The 16,656-nt window shown below is 40.8% G+C and overlaps 1 protein-coding gene and 1 long non-coding RNA gene across 5 annotated transcripts in view; one reads left to right on the plus strand and one right to left on the minus strand.

Moving 5' to 3' along the window:
• Window positions 1-5,091: 5,091 nt before the first annotated feature.
• LOC113593872 (uncharacterized) lies at window positions 5,092-16,238 on the minus strand. 3 transcript variants are annotated; one of them, XR_003414234.2, is made up of 4 exons: window positions 15,826-16,238; window positions 10,971-11,129; window positions 10,358-10,452; window positions 5,092-8,060 (listed from the first exon to the last, which is right to left on the minus strand). It is a non-coding gene; the product is annotated as an uncharacterized LOC113593872 (long non-coding RNA). The 3 variants fall into 3 exon arrangements; XR_008298671.1 differs by lacking the exon at window positions 5,092-8,060 and having other exon boundaries at window positions 8,739-10,452; window positions 15,826-16,228; XR_008298672.1 differs by lacking the exon at window positions 5,092-8,060 and having other exon boundaries at window positions 8,739-10,452; window positions 15,956-16,203.
• A 23-nt stretch (window positions 16,239-16,261) lies between these two features.
• DUSP22 (dual specificity phosphatase 22) overlaps window positions 16,262-16,656 on the plus strand; it is a 72,050-nt gene continuing 71,655 nt past the window's right edge. For both annotated transcript variants that reach the window (XM_053223064.1, XM_027040157.2), the window contains exon 1: window positions 16,262-16,654. In XM_053223064.1, the coding sequence (XP_053079039.1) occupies window positions 16,634-16,654 (21 nt within the window). In that variant the 5' untranslated portion in view covers window positions 16,262-16,633. The remainder of the gene's footprint in view (window positions 16,655-16,656) is intronic.

Here is a 16,656-nt window from a genome sequence, read left to right on the forward strand (position 1 = left end):
TATTTTGTTGGGGAAAATCTACTCTGCAAATTTAATTACAATATATCTTGATGTTGGCCTGCTTTTGCTGATTTTGGTAGGAGTTCTCTGTGGCTCCTCGATCTGGATGTCTGTTTTCTTCCCCAGATTAGGGAAGTTTTCAACTATTATTTCTTCAAATAAATTTTCTGCCTCTTTTCTCTCTTCTTCTTCTTCTTCTTCTTCTTCTGGGTCTTCTATCATATGAATGTTATTATGTTTGTTGGAGTCACTGAGTTCCCTAATTCTATTCTTGTGTTTCACAATTATTCTTTCTCTCTTCTGTTCAGCTTCATTACTTTCCATTATTTTGTCTTCTAGGTCACTAACTCATTCTTTTGCTCCTTTCATTTTTTTCTTTTCATTGCATCAAGACTGTTTCCAGTCTCATTTATTTCATTCTTCATCTCTGATTGATTCTTTTTCAATTCCTTTATCCCTGTGGTAATGGTCTCCCTGATGTCTTCTATACTTTTCTTAAGCCCAGTGAGTATTCTTATGATTGTTGTTTTAAATTCTCCATCAGGCTTGTTACTTATGTGTTTTCCTTAGATCTATGACTGTGGCCTTATCTCATTCTTTCATTTGGGATAAATGCCACATTGGGATAAATGTCATTGCATTTTGTCTAAGTCTCTACCTTCTTAGTGTTACAAAATTAGTTATGTCTCCTGATTCTGAGTTTAATGGTCTTACAAAGACAATACCATGTAGCACCCAGGGCTTGGTTCTTCAGGGAGTGTCTCTGGTATATGCTGTGTGCACTCTGTTGTTGGGTTTTTGCTGCTATATCCTTCAAGCCAGTCATATGCAGAGGTTCTCTTGCCTGCTATGAGCAATGTTTGGTCCTTGGCTGAATGCGATGAGTTTTAACCAGGTGTGCTCTGGTATGCTTGTGAAATGAGACCTGACACTACTTCCACCAGAACTGAGGCCCTGCAGAACTCTCTGGTTGGGAGACATGATGTGGGCTAGGGTTTGTGCTGGTCTTCTGGGGAAGGAGCCCACCCTCCTGAGATTAAGGCTACCTTGACTGAGAAGAGCAATCCCACCAGGGCACAGGGGGTTGGGGCCTAGTGTATGCAAGTTAGGCATACAGTGTTGGTGTGTGCTGCTTCCCACAGGTGACACTATGTTTACGCTGAGGGGCATGGAAATAAAATGGCACCAGCCAGCTCTTTTTGTTCTCAGAGAGGTATCTTAGTGAACTCAGCCTCTCAGGGACATGCTCTGAGAAGAGTGAATAATCTCCCTATTATGTGTCCAACGTGTTCTTCAGATCTCTATTTCCACACTGTCTGCCCCTGGGTTGTTTTCCTGCCTTCTCTCCAGTAGTAGCATAATGCCCTCTAGGCTCTATCCCAGCCAAGCTTTTTGACCTTTAAAACTCCTTGCTTTAAGACCCTTTGGTTGCAAGAACTCTCAGAATTCATCCTCTCTCATTTCCCAAGTCCATGGGTTTGGGGAAACATTATCTTTGTATATTCCCGTGTATTCCTCCCTCTCTCTCTCTCTCTCTCTCTTCCTACTCTGTGACCATGCCTCCCTCCCCTCCCTAGCACCTGTGACCCATTTCTCCCATAAATGACATCTCCACACTTCTTACCTTCTTCACTGTAGTCTCTACTCTCCCTTTAGCTGTGGAATTTGTTTTTTCAGTCTTCAGGTCTATTTCTGTGGTATTTAGGATGATATGATTGTTATCTAGTTGTGTTCATGGGACAAGGTGAGACTAGGGTTCTTCTACTCCACTGCCATTTTCCTCACCCAACCCATTTCCATAACTTTTTATCATTCCCAAACAGTAACTCCCTATTACTTCCTGCTCCCAGCCCTGGTAACCTCTATTATACTATCTCTATGAATTTGCCTATTCTAGATACCTTTTATACATGGAATCACACAGCATTTATACTTATTTTCTGGTTTATTTTACTTAGTATAATGTTTTTAAGGTTCATCCTTGTATGAAAATTGCCTTCCTTTTAAGGTTGAACAATATCCCATTGTATGTATAGACTACAGTTTGTCTCTCTATTCATCTTTGTTTTTCTATTTTTTTTAATGTTTATTTATTTTTGAGAGAGAGAGAGAGAGAGAGAGAGAGAGAGAGAGAGAGAAACAGGTTGCAAGCGGGAAGGAGCAGAGAGAGAGGGAGACACAGAATCCGAAGCAGGCTCCAGGTTCTGAGCTGTCAGCATTGAGCCTGATGCGGGGCATGAACTCACGACCCATGAGATCATGACCTGAGCTGAAGCTGGATGCTTAACCAACTGAGCCACCCAGGTGCCCAACTCTATTCATCTTTGATTTCATTTGAGTTGTTCTATGTTTGGGCTGTTGTGAATAATGCTGCAATAAACATTGGGGTACAAGTTCGAGTGCATACTTTCAATTCTTTTGTATATACACTCAGACATATAGTATCTATCCCTAGAAATGGGATGACTCTTCAAAGTATTTAATTCAGGAAGTTGAATCAATCTGGTCAGGAGTTGAGTTGAATTTCGGTTTTGGTTATCTCCATTACACCACTGGCTTCAAATTCCTCTGGTATTACATTGTGCTTAGGGTGGAATCTCAGGTCCTAGAGAGTTTTCTTTAATGTTTCTGCTCCATCCTCAGCTTTTGGCATTCCCTGGGATCCCACACCACACACATATTCTCCATGCTTGCCACTTCCCAGTGGTAGACTAAGGCAGGCCTAAGTGTGAAAGCTGGCTTTAGCCATTTTTTAAATTTCTTTGAGCCTAATTTTCTTATCTATAAAAAGAGAAGAATAACACCAAACTTCCAGAATTTCTAGGAGGAACTAGAAACAGTAAATTTAAGAAATCTGGTGGTGAAAACAATAACTACCGTAACATATATCTATTACTATGGGCCAACTAGAATTCTAATTGCTTTATTAATATTAACTCACTTGTTATTCCAGACTTAGTTTGAGTCACCTCCAGTAGGTCACCTTTCTTGATTTCTCAAGACTTAATTAAATGTCTTTGCTGATTATTTCTATTTGTGTCTCCAGATCTTACCATTCTCTGTCTTACAAGTGCCCTGGGAGACTGTACATATGAAACACATCTCTTGAGCACCTTTTCTGGCTTCCATGAGGGTTTGACTTTTAAGTGAGATCAACTAGCAGTTGGAGAGCAAGGCCAGGATGTCTCTTCCCCATGGGCTTACTAATTGAGTTATGTTTCTAGCAATTGCTGTTTCCTTGTCTGTATTAGTTTGCTAGGGCTGCAGCTGTAACAAAGTACTACAGAATGGGCCAAAAACATCTCTTATTTCTTTAAACAACAGAAACTTATTGTCTCACAGTTCTGGAGGCTGAAAGTCCGAGACCAAAGTGTCAGCAAGTTCGGTTCTTTGTGAGGCCGCTCTCCTGCGCTTGTAGATGCCACCTTCTCCCTGTGTCCTTATAAGGTCTTCTGTGTGTCTGTATCCTAATATTCTCTTCTTTTAAGGACACCACTCAGATTAGGGCCACCTCAATGACCTCATTTTACCTTAATTACCTCTGTAAAGATCCTCTCTCCAAGTGCAGTCACATTCTGAGGTACTGGGGAGTTAGGCCATCAACATATGAATTTTGGAGAACACAATTTAACTCATAAAACTCCTCAACTACAGCTCCAGTCAAGGGGCCTTTGTCAACCTCCTTCCATGGCTTCAGCTTCTAGTAGGCTCCAATCAATCTAGTCTTCCTTTCCTTAATTCAGGCCTAGGGATTACAACAGCTTCCCACTGTACTGGTCTCCTGCTACCTTAGCAGTTATCTTGGGTTCTGTTAACCTTGAAACCTTTCACTAAGAAATTCTTCATTGCAGTTACTTGCACAATCTGACTGGATTCCATTTCTTGCTGAGATACTATTGTAGTGCCTTCCCTGTGGATCTCCTCATCAACTTGCCTCTCCTGCTCCCAATACCTAGCACATTATGTGGCAACTGTCCAATTCCTCGTCCATGTGCCCTATGGAACTGCAAATTCCTTGGGGGTAAAATATGTGTATTTTCATTTTTATATATTTAGGGCCTAGTCTGGTATATGGTGTATAGTAGGTGCTAAATGTTTGTTGTACAATTAGTCACTGACTAATGATTCATTTCCCCCTCCCCCACCATCACTCTCTTTCCAGCATTTCATTTATAGAACCCTAATACATCTCTAGACTATAAAAACAGCTTCCTAGTGGACCTCTGTTCCATCTTCAGAACTAATGACAGATTAATCTTCCTAATAAATGATTCTCAGAGAGATGTACTATTCATTTAAGGCATCCAACTCAACCTTAACCTACCTTCAATTTCTCATTCTCCTACTATGCCCCTAACTGCCACCCACTTTCCAGATGCCAGCCTTTGTGCTACTGCTCACACAAAGCAGTTGTTACTCTCTTTGTCTTCAGCTGGAATCTCATCAAGCCTCTAAGGGGTTGATGTTCATAATATCCTTATATTGGTTCATAATATCCTATATGGTATTGTAGAAATTGCATAAGCAGCTCGGAGTAGGAGCAGGGTTTAAAGTCCTAAAGTCTTTAAGTTTAGGGTACCATGGATAAATCTAGTTTCTAGGTAGTGGGAAGGTTAGGGTATCCCAGAGGAGGGGCCTGGGTAATGAGAGGGGAACCTGGAACAGCAAATAATTTCTGCTACTGCTTATCTGTGTAGCCCTAAGAAAATCATTTAATGTTTTGATACCTGAGTTGCCAAATGTCTTAGACTAGAATCTGATGATATTCAAAGGCCCTTTGAGTTCTACAATTCAATTTTCTTTAGTATATACCAAATATGATTTGCTGATTTGGCTCATTGTCAACCGTCTATCTCTTGAGGCCAGGTTTTCCTCAAAACGTATAGGAAAAAAGGCTTCCCTTCACAAGGCTAAATATTTCCCAAACCTATATACCCTATATACCTGTATTTATGTATGTATGTATGTAAACATATATATATATATATATATATATATATATATATATATATATGTATATAATTAAGCTGCTTTTATTTATTTGCAAATTCTATGAAGTTCAAAGTCTTCCCTTAAAGATGTTACCTGTAAGAATATGATAAAGGACAAGGTGAGAAGGTGGGAATTGGTGAGAGGTGGGAAGCCACTATAATTAGTTTGGCTTCGAAGGAAGAGCACATTTTGACACTGCCCTTATTATGTTTAGACATAAAGCATATGCATCACTTCCTATAATATCACACTTTTGGAAATGACACCTTATGAACCAAGAATTTCAGAATGTGGCATTAAGACAGGTCAATCTTATATTACTGGCTCTAAATAACCAAAATCATTGTGCTTGAAACACGCATGAATGTATGTATTTGTAAAGAACCTGCATACCAGAAATAAGGAAATGTAAGAGCCAGCTAAGACAGTGCCATCAGTCCTTTCTGTAAGGTCCCAAAGCAAATTTTACAAACTCAATTATACCACATTACATGGAAATTATTTACATGTAAGACCTTTCCCATGGGCTTAGTAAATAAATGTGAGTTAAGCATGGGGGCAGTTTTGGGGTGCCTGGGTGGCTCAGTCAGTTAAGCATCCGACTTTGGCTCAGGTCATGATCTCACAGCTCGTGAGTTCAAGCCCTGTGTCGGGTTCTGTGCTGACATCTCAGAGCCTGCAGCCTGCTTCCAATTCTGTGTCTCCCTCTCTCTCTGTCCCTTCCTTGCTCGTGCTCTCTGTCTCAAAATTAAATAAACATTAAAAAAACATTTAAGTGTGGGGAAGTTTTGTTTATATTTCTGTATCCTGAGCATCTAACACAATGCCTAGTATATAAGTTTTCAATAAATGTTGGTTGAATAAATAAATAAGCCACCTCAATTCTTGGATGGGGAACGTGCATGAGGACATCCAAGACCATGTTACCTGGAGAGCATTAATTGGACTCAGGGACAGTAGGAAGTGAGGGGATTTAAGAAGTGGAAGAAGATGATTCGTTAATAGATTTATGTACCCAAACCCTCCACTTTATGAAAATATAACCACTTTTAGAAGACTGTCCATTTCCTTTGAAATAATTACTCATTCTTTCAAGCATTATGATATCTTCAATTTAATATCATAAGGAAAATATATTAGGTTCTCATAGTTATTCTGAAATAGTTTCTAGGAAAATATTCAAATGGAACCTAACACAACTCTTGACTTATTTGGGGAAAAATAAAAATATATTTTTCTCCAGGGAGAAATACTAACATTGGCTTCTCTTCAGCCAATATTTCCCTCTGGAAAGTATCGATTGCCCATTACAAACCTTTAGGAAATCCCAGTTCTTGCCTTTTGTGCAGCTTTCAGAGCTAAAAACAGCCTGGCCCTGCTTAGTGATGGGAGGCAGCTGCTCCTTTTCAACATAAAACACATAGACTATTTTTAAATAAAGAAGAAGATGCTTAAATGATAAGTATTTGTTCTCATTTCAAATGAATTCTTATTTCCCCGAAATACATCATAGCTGTAGGGTAACGGGCTGTTCTGGCTTGCCCAGGACTTAAAAGGCTTCTGGGGACACAAGACTTTCAGTCTTAAAAGCAGCAAAATCCTGGGGAAACTGGGACAAGCTGGTCACCTCACATGACAGATGCTTTATACCTACTCAGACAACCAAATTTTCCCCTCTTTTTATGTGATGACTAAATATATTAGAAATAAGAAATTCTACAAATTTAAAAAGAACAGAAAGTGACTAATGCAAACAAAAACCATATATTTCTTTAGGAAATAGGTAAAGAGGGCTAAGGGATTATTATCTTAAGTCCACAAAACGAGTACATTTAATAACTGGAAGCAAGCATGGTCTGTTTCAAGGTAGTTCTGCAATCAGTTAATTAGACATTTTACCTCTGAAGCCCTAAGACAGACAGCTATGCAATTCTGGCAATTAGAATCAACACTTAGACTCATCCTGAAGTTCTAGAGTTGCTATTACTCAAGAAAAGAAAAACCCACAAACATACTTTTATACAAAAAGAGGGTTCATACCATGATTTGAATAAAATAACCACAATGAGGAGAGCGTCCTCCCCATTTGCTTGGTTATTATGACTTGAACAAAAACAGATTTTAAAAAGCAAAAGTTCATTTTAAATTGGCCATATCTTAAAAATTATTGCAGTGAGAATGTATTGAAAATATCCACATAACAATATTTATTCTTCCAATCCATGAGCACAAAATGTTTTTCCATTTCTTTGTATCTTCTTCAATTTCCTTCATAAGCTTTCTATAGTTTCAGCATACAGATCTTTTACATCTTTGGTTAGGTTTATTCCTAGGTATTTCATGATTCTTGGTGCAATTGTGAATGGGATCAGTTTCTTTATTTGCCTTTCTGTTGCTTCATTATTAGCGTATAAGAATGCAACTGATTTCTGTACATTGATTTTGTATCCTGAGACTTTGCTGAATTCATGTATCAGTACCAGCAGACTTTTGGTGGAGTCTGTTGGGTTTCCATGTACAGTATCATGTCATCTGCAAAAAGTGAAAGTTTGACTTCATCTTTGCCAACTTGGATGCCTTTGATTTCCTTTTGTTGTCTGAATGCTGATGCTAGCACTTCCAACACTATGTTAAACAACATCGGTGAGAGTGGACATCCCTGTCGTGTTCCTGATCTCAGGGAAAAAGCTCTCAGTTTTTCCCCATTGAGGATGATATTAGCTGTGGGCTTTTCATAAATGGCTGTTATGATGTTTAAGTATGTTACTTCTATCCCAACTTTCTTGAGGGTTTTAATTAAGAAAGGATGTTGAATTTTGTCAAATGCTTTTCTGCATGGATTGACAGAATCATATGGATCTTATCTTTTATTAATGTGATGTATCACATTGATTGATTTGCAAATATTGAACCAGCCCTGCAGCCCAGGAATGAATCCCACTTGATCATGGTGAATAATTCTTTTTATATGCTGTTGAATTTGATTTGCTAGTATCTTGGTGAGAATTTTTGCATCCATATTCATCAGGGATATTGGCCTGTAGTTTTCTTTTTTTCTGAGTCTCTGTCTGGTTTGGGAAGCAAAGTAATGTTGGCTTCACAGAATGGGTCTGGAAGTTTTCCTTTCCTTTCTATTTTTTGGAACAGCTTGAAAAAGATAGGTATTATCTCTGCTTTAAATATCTGGTAGAATTCCCCAGGGAAGCCATCTGTTCCTGGACTCTTATTTGTTGGGAGATTTTTGATAACTGATTCAATTTCTTCACTGGTTATGGGTCTGTTCAAATTTTCTATTTCTTCCTGTTTGAGTTTTGGAAGTGTGTGGGTGCTTAGGCAATCTACACATTCAATGCAATCCCAATCAAAATTGCACCAGCATTCTTCTTGAAACTAGAACAAGCAATCCTAAAATTTGTATGGAACCAGAAAAGACCCCAAATAGCCAAAGCAATATTGAAGAAGAAAACCAAAGCAGGAGGCATCACAATCCCAGACGTTAGCCTCTACTACAAAGCTGTAATCATCAAGACAGCATGGTATTGGCACAAAAACAGACACATAGACCAATGGAATAGAATAGACACTCCAGAATTGGACCCACAAAAGTATGGCCAACTAATATTTCACAAAGCAGGAAAGAATATCCAATGGAAAAAAGACAGTCTCTTTAACAAATGGTGCTGGGAGTACTGGACAGCAACATGCAGAAGAATGGAACTAGACCACTTTCTTACAGCACTCACAAAAGTAAACTCAAAATGGATAAAGGACCTGAATGTGAGACAGGAAACCATCAAAACCCTAGAGGAGAAAGCAGGAAAAAACCTCTCTGACCTCAGCCACAGCAATTTCTTACTTGACACATCTCCAAAGGCAAGGGAATTAAAAGCAAAAATGAACTATTGGGACATCATGAAGATAAAAAGCTTCTGCACTGCAAAGGAGACAATCAACAAAACTAAAAGGCAACTGATGGAATGGGAAAAGATATTTGCAAATGACATATCGGACAAAGGGCTAGTATCCAAAATCTATAAAGAACTCACCAAACTCCACACCTGAAAAACAAATAATCCGGTGAGGAAGTGGGAAGGAGACATGAATAGACACTTCTCTAAAGAAGACATCCAGATGGCCAACAGACACATGAAAAGATGCTCAACGTCGCTCCTCATCAGGGAAATACAAATCAACACCACACTGAGATATAGCCTCATGCAAGTCAGAGTGGCTAAAATGAACAAATTAGGAGACTATGGATGCTGGAGAGGATGTGGAGAAATCAGAACCCTCTTGCACTGTTGGTGGGAATACACACTGGTGCAGCTGCTCTGGAAAGCAGTGTGGAGGTTCCTCAAAAAATTAAAAAAATCTACCCTATGACCCAGCAATAGCACTGCTAGGAATTTACCCAAGGGATACAGGAGCGCTGATGCATAGGGGCACTTGTACCCCAATGTTTATAGCAGCACTCTCAACAATAGCCAAATTATGGAAAGAGCCTAAATGTCCATCAACTGATGAATGGAGAAAGAAATTGTGGTTTATTTACACAATGGAACACTACTTGGCAATGAGAAATAATGAAATATGGCCTTTTGTAGCAACACAGATAGAACTGGAAAGTGTTATGCTAAGTGAAATAAGTCATACAGAGAAAGACAGATACCATATGTTTTCACTCTTCTGTGGATCTTGAGAAATTTAACAGAAGACCATGGTGGAGGCGAAGGGGGAAAAAAGTTACAGAGAGGAAAGGAGCCAAACCATAAGAGACTCTTAAAGACTGAGAATAAACTGAGGGTTGATGGGGGAGGTGGGAGGGAGGGGAAAGTGGGTGATGGGCATGGAGGAGGGCACCTGTTGGGATGAGCACTGGGTGTTGTATGGAAACCAATTTGACAATAAATTTCATATTAAACAAAGAAAATATCCACATATCACACTGTCTTATATATCAGTTATCTAGCTATCTTTCTACCCATCACTGTACTTGTCCACCTGTTAGGCTGCCCACAAAAACCTTACGAAGCAAAAAGAGGAACTGCCATTTAAAAGTCACAAAATAGAGACCGATTTCATATCACCTTCGAGATGAACTATGCCTTTAATAGGGAAAAAGCACCATCACGGACCCTTTAATTACAAGAGAGGTAAAATAAGCACTTCCTTAGATTTTGGAGCAGAATAGGGAATGAACTGATGTCATTATAAAGCCAAATATAAATGTTTTCAGATTGTGACCTTGTTCTAGTATGTACAGTATGCAAGTTGTGTATCAGTGAAGCAGGGGTCGCTTTGCCTTTTGACTTTCTTGCCCTTTTTAGGGGTTACTGGATGTATGAGTAGTCAAAGAGAAATATACCTTAACTTCCTCTGAACTGAATGCTATGACAGCTTGAACTTCTCTGCAGCTGTGGTTCTTGTGTTAGTCATTTGCACAGATCTGAAGTTGAAACACTGCATAGAAAAGGCACACAGGTGTGACCAGCACTTGAAAAGTAATGGTCTTTGAATAACACAATGTGGCTCTAGGTGAGATCTTCTTGGCTGGGGGTTGGGGGTAGTTTGGGTGGTGAAGAGGAAGGTAGTCTCCGGGAGAACAGGTTTTCAGTGAGAAAACATCCTCACTTTGGTGTGGATAAGAAAGAAGATAATCCTGGTCTGTAGTCTAGCCTGAGCAGCTCTTTATGTATGACGGTTTTCTCATAATTCATGGGGTTTTAATGATGAATGACTAATCAAAATAATGATCAATATTATCTAATGTAAAATCCAATAGAGTGTTAAATAATGACACCATTATGTCATATGAAATGGACTTCCCCTCTCATGATAAGTGAAATTTCTTTTGGGACATTCCATTCTCTGAGGAAACCCCCTCCTCTCTCCAGCCCCCTACCCAGACATTTTAAGTATCTTCAGATATAGTTCAATTTCTGTTTCACACAAAAGGGTAAAAAACAAACAAAACTTACCAACACACAGCTTTTCACTGGAGAAAAACTCTAAAGGAACATTTAGCAGATGGATGTTATGTTTGCTAAGGAGGACTGCTCTTGCCCAATCATTCCTCAGAGCTGGGGCTTCCCTTGCCATCTTCCTTTATATCTTCACTTCCGGGCTGCCCTAGGGCCCTGCAGGCATATTAAGAAGCAGAAGTGTGCCTTTAAGAGGGTGGCTGCCCATGCAGGTGTCATAAATGTGGACAGATGGGAACTCTGACCAGCAACATTTAGGGACCATCCCACTCCCCACTAGATATAAGGGTATGTGGTCATTTTGAATCAGGTTTTATGAAGATTTAGAATCCATTAACATAGTACTACATAGAAGGTAACTGGTCAGAGCTCCTGGTGTATCTCTTCATGCCCAGGTGAATTAGGGTAAGAAAGCAAGGCCCAAGCTATATTTTATACCAGTACTGTCAGGCAAATTAAAAAGATGAATATTCTAGTGAATCTAAAAAGACATTAGTAGTTCAGATTTTAGTAGCTTTGGGCTTGGATCATCAACCATGAAAAAGCTTTCTTTTTTAAATCATGCAAATTATTTTTTAATGTTTATTTATTTTGAGAGAGAAAGAGGCACAGAGAGAGGGAGAGAGAGAATCCCAAGTAAGCTCCATGTTGTTAGCACAGAGCCTGATATGCGGGGCTTAATCTCATGAACCGTGAGGCCATGGCTTTAGCTGAAATCAAGAGTTGGATTAACTGACTGAGACACCCAGGATCCCCTAGACAATGGAAGATTTTAAAGAACCTGTTTGTTGTCTCAGATAGACCTTTCTTGGCAGATATAGGGAAGAACATAGGTCAATTGCACACAAGGAAAATAACCATAGCCAACCTGAAAGATGGATATTCATAAACCAGGAATGGTTTCTTAATCAAAGCTCAAAGAACAACATGATATCAAGGGCAAAACTACAGAAAGTACTGGGCTCCACCAACTACAGCTATGGCTGCAACTCAAGCGACAGAGTACAAGAGTACAGAGTACAAAGAGCTATCCCACATGGAAACTATTCTAAAAAAGGAAAAACAGGTAGATGAGGTATTGATAGAGTATCTAGTATATAAAAGAATGAATTATTCTTGAACCTCACATGACAAATGCAAAAACGTCCCAGCTGTTTTCTCTCTTTAGTTAAAAAAAAATCTGACAGTTTCCCCACATACTAGGAGCTATTATAGGTACTAGATACAAAGATTGATGACAAGTCCCTGCCCTCATGAAGCTTAGAATTTTGGAAGTTAGGTGTACTCACAATACACATGCATCCATGTTATGACTTGTAAGCTGAAAATAGTGTCACCTTCTACTTGATTTTTAGGAACCTCCTTTGCCTGATAGTCCACTCTATAAACTCCTTGATAACCCCATTCCTCCAACACTGGCCTTACCTCTGCCACCCCTCCCAAGAACTCTACATGTAGCAGACTTTATTGGCTCCCAACTATGTCTGATAGCATCTCTCCACTGGCCTCCTCCCATTTTCTCCAACCCCATCTCTCTGCCCTGCTTACCTACCTGCACGCCCATTCCTCTAACTGTTCTTCCCTGATCTCACCAAATGCTTGTGCTCTGAGGTCTGGGCTCTCCGAACCTCATAAGGGGAAGGAGGACACCAAGTTCATAATCAGAAGACTACTTGGAGGGCTGGAAATTGGTGGCCTTTTAAAGGTTGAAGTCATTGAGGAGCCTACCCTTATGGTCAGGATGAGGTTGACCCCAAACAGTCAACTGGGTACCCTCTTTCTGGACAGTTTTGGAGAAACAAAGAAAATGTTTTGTGCTCTTGCTTAGTAGTCCTAGGCTCCATCTTTCTTCTCTCCACAATTTCTTAGCTTGCTTTTACTTTCAGTAATGCTTTGGTTATATTAGTTCTTCATCTCAACTTCTTGTTCTTAGATTGTTCTTGTTTTACAGCATAGCCTAAGAATTCTGTAGAGGATTAACATTATCTAATAGTATAGATTTAACTTGTTATAAAGTGAGAGAAAGAGAGAGAGAGAGGAAGAGTGACAGAAAGAAAGAGATTTCATCTCTAAAAGATCTCATCCTTGTGGCCCCATCATTCAGATGATAATGGCAGAAAGTGCCTTTTGCTCTCCAAGGACTAGAGATATTTCTGATTGTCACAACTGAGGGAATGCTACTGACATATAGTAATAGAGACCAAGGGTATTCCTAAATAGCCTCCAATGCACAGGATAGCCCCACAAGCAAAAAAAAAAAAAAAAAATCCAACCCCAAATATCAGCAGTGCTGAGGTTGAGAAAGTCTGGACCAAGGAAGACCAAGGAAGATTACATAATTCCTTTTCACTTGGGCAGAGGTTTATCTCAATTCTCTCAAAATATCAGTAACACTCCTAATGATTTGGTTGACTATAATGATTGAGCTTCTGCTTGTGGGCTTTTGCGTACTACTACCTTAATGTTCAGTTATTACTCACTAAATAACACCATTAACTGGTTGTCCTTCACCACATGTGTACAGACTCAGCTTAATAGACTACTCCTCTCTTGTGCACATGTGAAGGCTTTACTTATTTGGAGTCATTACCAAAATTTGTGGTTTTGATTGTGTTGAGAGACAGGAAAATGACAAGAAGGAAAGTGGAAGTAAAAAACTTACATGGAATGAAATTCCTCTAGGCTTATGATGACTTAAAAATTTTATGAGAGAGAATGTAAATGAATAGTTTCTACTTTAGATGTGAAACTTGCCAGCTTCATCTAGGAGTCTTCTATCTTCCCTTCTTTCTATAATCAGGAACTATAAAGAATAAAAGAAGACAGGAAGGCACTTGGAAATGGGAAGGTCACCTGTTCAGCATGAAAACTGAACCTGAAAATCTCTGAAGTGTTGCTACGAAAATGAAAAGAGAGAAAACCAGGATGTGTGGCCAAATTGGATAAGACTTTCCCTTTTCCATTTCTTTAGCCCCAAACTTGCAAGATATGACAAACTGTTAATTATTGTGTGCTGATGAAGAGAAATAGGGTTAGGTTCTATGGTAGGATGGGGGAGTGCAGGCAGATAGTCTCCCCTCCCCCCTCACAAACGCACAAGAATATATTTTAAAAATCTGATTCTTCTGATTTCTGATGTTAATGGCCTCCTCTTTTCTCATTTAACCAAAAATAAAAACTTGCAATTGTGAAATGAGTTCTGGGCATGTGGATCTTGTGGGGCCACACTGAATACAGGGCAGTGCACCCTTTTTGACTGTTAGGTGATAATCATTGCAGGTTCTGAGCCTAGGAGAGGTTGTAAGAAATGAATAAGAGAAAGGAAATATTCCAAATAGATTATAGAAGAAGGATTGGGTATGGATCTGCCATTTATGGGAAAATACCAACTTATGAACTGGTTGTGTTCTTCAAAGTTCATCTGACTCCCAGAACAACAACATCAGTAAAGTAGAGGGAAAAAGAAGTAGTTCATTTATTGCTAGATAGTATCTTCAAAAATTCAGTCAAATGCTCTCATTTTAAGGAGAAATAAAATGTTCAGAAAAGTTGATTATCTTGCCCAAGATCACTCTGAGATTTAGGAACAAAGGTTGTTGTTGGGATTCCCCAGGCAGTCCGTTAACCATGCTTTGTTATTGATGAGCAGGAAGTCAGTAAAAATAGCGATTGTGAGGAGCAGAGGGAGAGGAGTGACTTCCAAGTGACTAGAAGGTGGAGAGGAGAGGTGAAGGTGGTAGAGAAGGAAAACTCCAGAAGCAAGGGTTAGGAAGGATGATGCCTGATCTGGGTTCTATCCAACCTATGGGAGCCAGTTTGGGTGTACACTGAGTGGGGGTTTCCTACATGTGGGGTTCTGGTCCCTGCTATTGCCCAGAAGATATGGAATATAAGGAGAAAAATGGCTCAGATGGAATCTGGAAGTTCTTTTCAAAGTATCAGCATCCCTCAGAATATAACTGCTGTCTTCTCAGTCCCCTAGAATTCATTAATTTATTCAGCAAATATCTATGGAATCCCTATTTCGTGCCAGGTATTGTCTCAGGCCACATGACTATAGTAATGAATGACACCAAGTCCTTTTCATCTGGAAGCTGCTTTCTAGTGAGACAGATAAAATGTAAGAAAACAAATATGATAATGTCCAATTATGTTAAGTGCTGTGAAGAAAATAATATAAGGTAATATGACAGTGACTTGAAAGATCTACTTTAGATTGGGTGGTCAGGAAAAGCCTCTTTGAGAAGGTGACACTTAGGCTGAGACCAGAGCCAGCTTTGCAAAGAGCTAGGTCTGTGTAGGGGGCACAGTCCATATAGAGTGCAAGGTTCAGCCTGGCAAGTTCAAGAGGCACACAGAAAGCCAGTGTGGCTGTAACTTTGTGAGCAAGAAGGAGCAGCTTAAATGAGGTCATCAGGGGTGAGCCTGGCCATATTAGATTGATGCATATGTTCATTTAACAAACATTTAAGCACCTATTGTGTGCAGAGCATTGCTGAAGATATACCAATAAAACTGAGAAACCTCTACCTCAAGGATTTCATCCCCAGGGAAGAAAATTAAGAGTTTAGTAGGGGTGACAGAATTCTCAAAACAATTCTGCTACAGCTTAGAAAGTGTTCCACTCTAGACAGAATCATAATGCAGACATTACTACGTTGCATAGCAAGGACAGGGGCTTTCCAGAAGCAATTATATTAACACAACTATGCACCCTACTACAGTCAGTTTACAATCTGAAGATGGGCACACACAAGTCGTCCAAAGCCACGGTAAGAGGTCTGAAATCCCGCCATCTGCTCCCCCAGGGTAGGGAGGTTAAGTCATCCCAGAGATGAGTCATTGAGCCCACCTTTTCCCACCGGGTGAGCCTTCTCGGTCTCCGTGGGTGGGGCAGGGCCATAGGAATCCCCCAACCCGGGCCTAAATCTGTCGCACTCAGAAAACCCAGGCAGGGGAGCCGCGAAGACCAAGGTTAGCACCTGATTCACCGAGGGAGTCGAGGCAGGGTGGTGACTACTGGTAACAGGCCCCCCGAGTCGCCCCAGGGGAAAAGGTCTGCGGGAGTTTTGGTGACCCGGATCTCGGGGGACCTGGCCTAGAGACGCGCTGCGGCCGGGTAGAGGCGGTGCCTGCGCGACCACCAGACCCCGCCCCCGCCCTTCAGTCTACCTCCCGGAACGCGCGCCGCAGCAGCCCCCGAGGCTTGCGCTGCGCGTGCGCTTTGGGTTTCGGCTCCCGCCGCCAAGGAGCTGTAGGCCGCGCGGGGCGGAGCGAGCGGTTGCCGCTGCCCGAAGCCAGACTACAAGTCCCAGGGAGCCGGTCCGGCCAGGGAGGGGCGCTGGGGCGCCCAAGGGGCGTGCACTGGCAAAGTAAGACCATTTCCCGGCAAGGGCGCCAGTGCCTCTGCTCTGCTCGTCCGGGAAGTCCGGGTCGGACGAGCGGAAAGCCTTAGAGTCCAGGCCGGCTCCCTGGAGCAAACCCAGTGGCCTGGATCTCCCTGATTATTATTATTGTTGTTTATACTGCGAGCACGAAATTCTTCCCCAGGGCCTCCTCCCCAGCCCGCCCCACCTGCTCCTTCCTCCTCGTGTTGTAATATGCCTTTAGTGAGCCTGCGACCTCATTACCAAGGGTGCTAGAGTTCGCATTCAGCCACCATGGGGAATGGGATGAACAAGGT

The sequence above is a fragment of the Acinonyx jubatus genome, chromosome B2, assembly GCF_027475565.1.
Source record: "Acinonyx jubatus isolate Ajub_Pintada_27869175 chromosome B2, VMU_Ajub_asm_v1.0, whole genome shotgun sequence".
NCBI lineage: Eukaryota > Metazoa > Chordata > Mammalia > Carnivora > Felidae > Acinonyx > Acinonyx jubatus.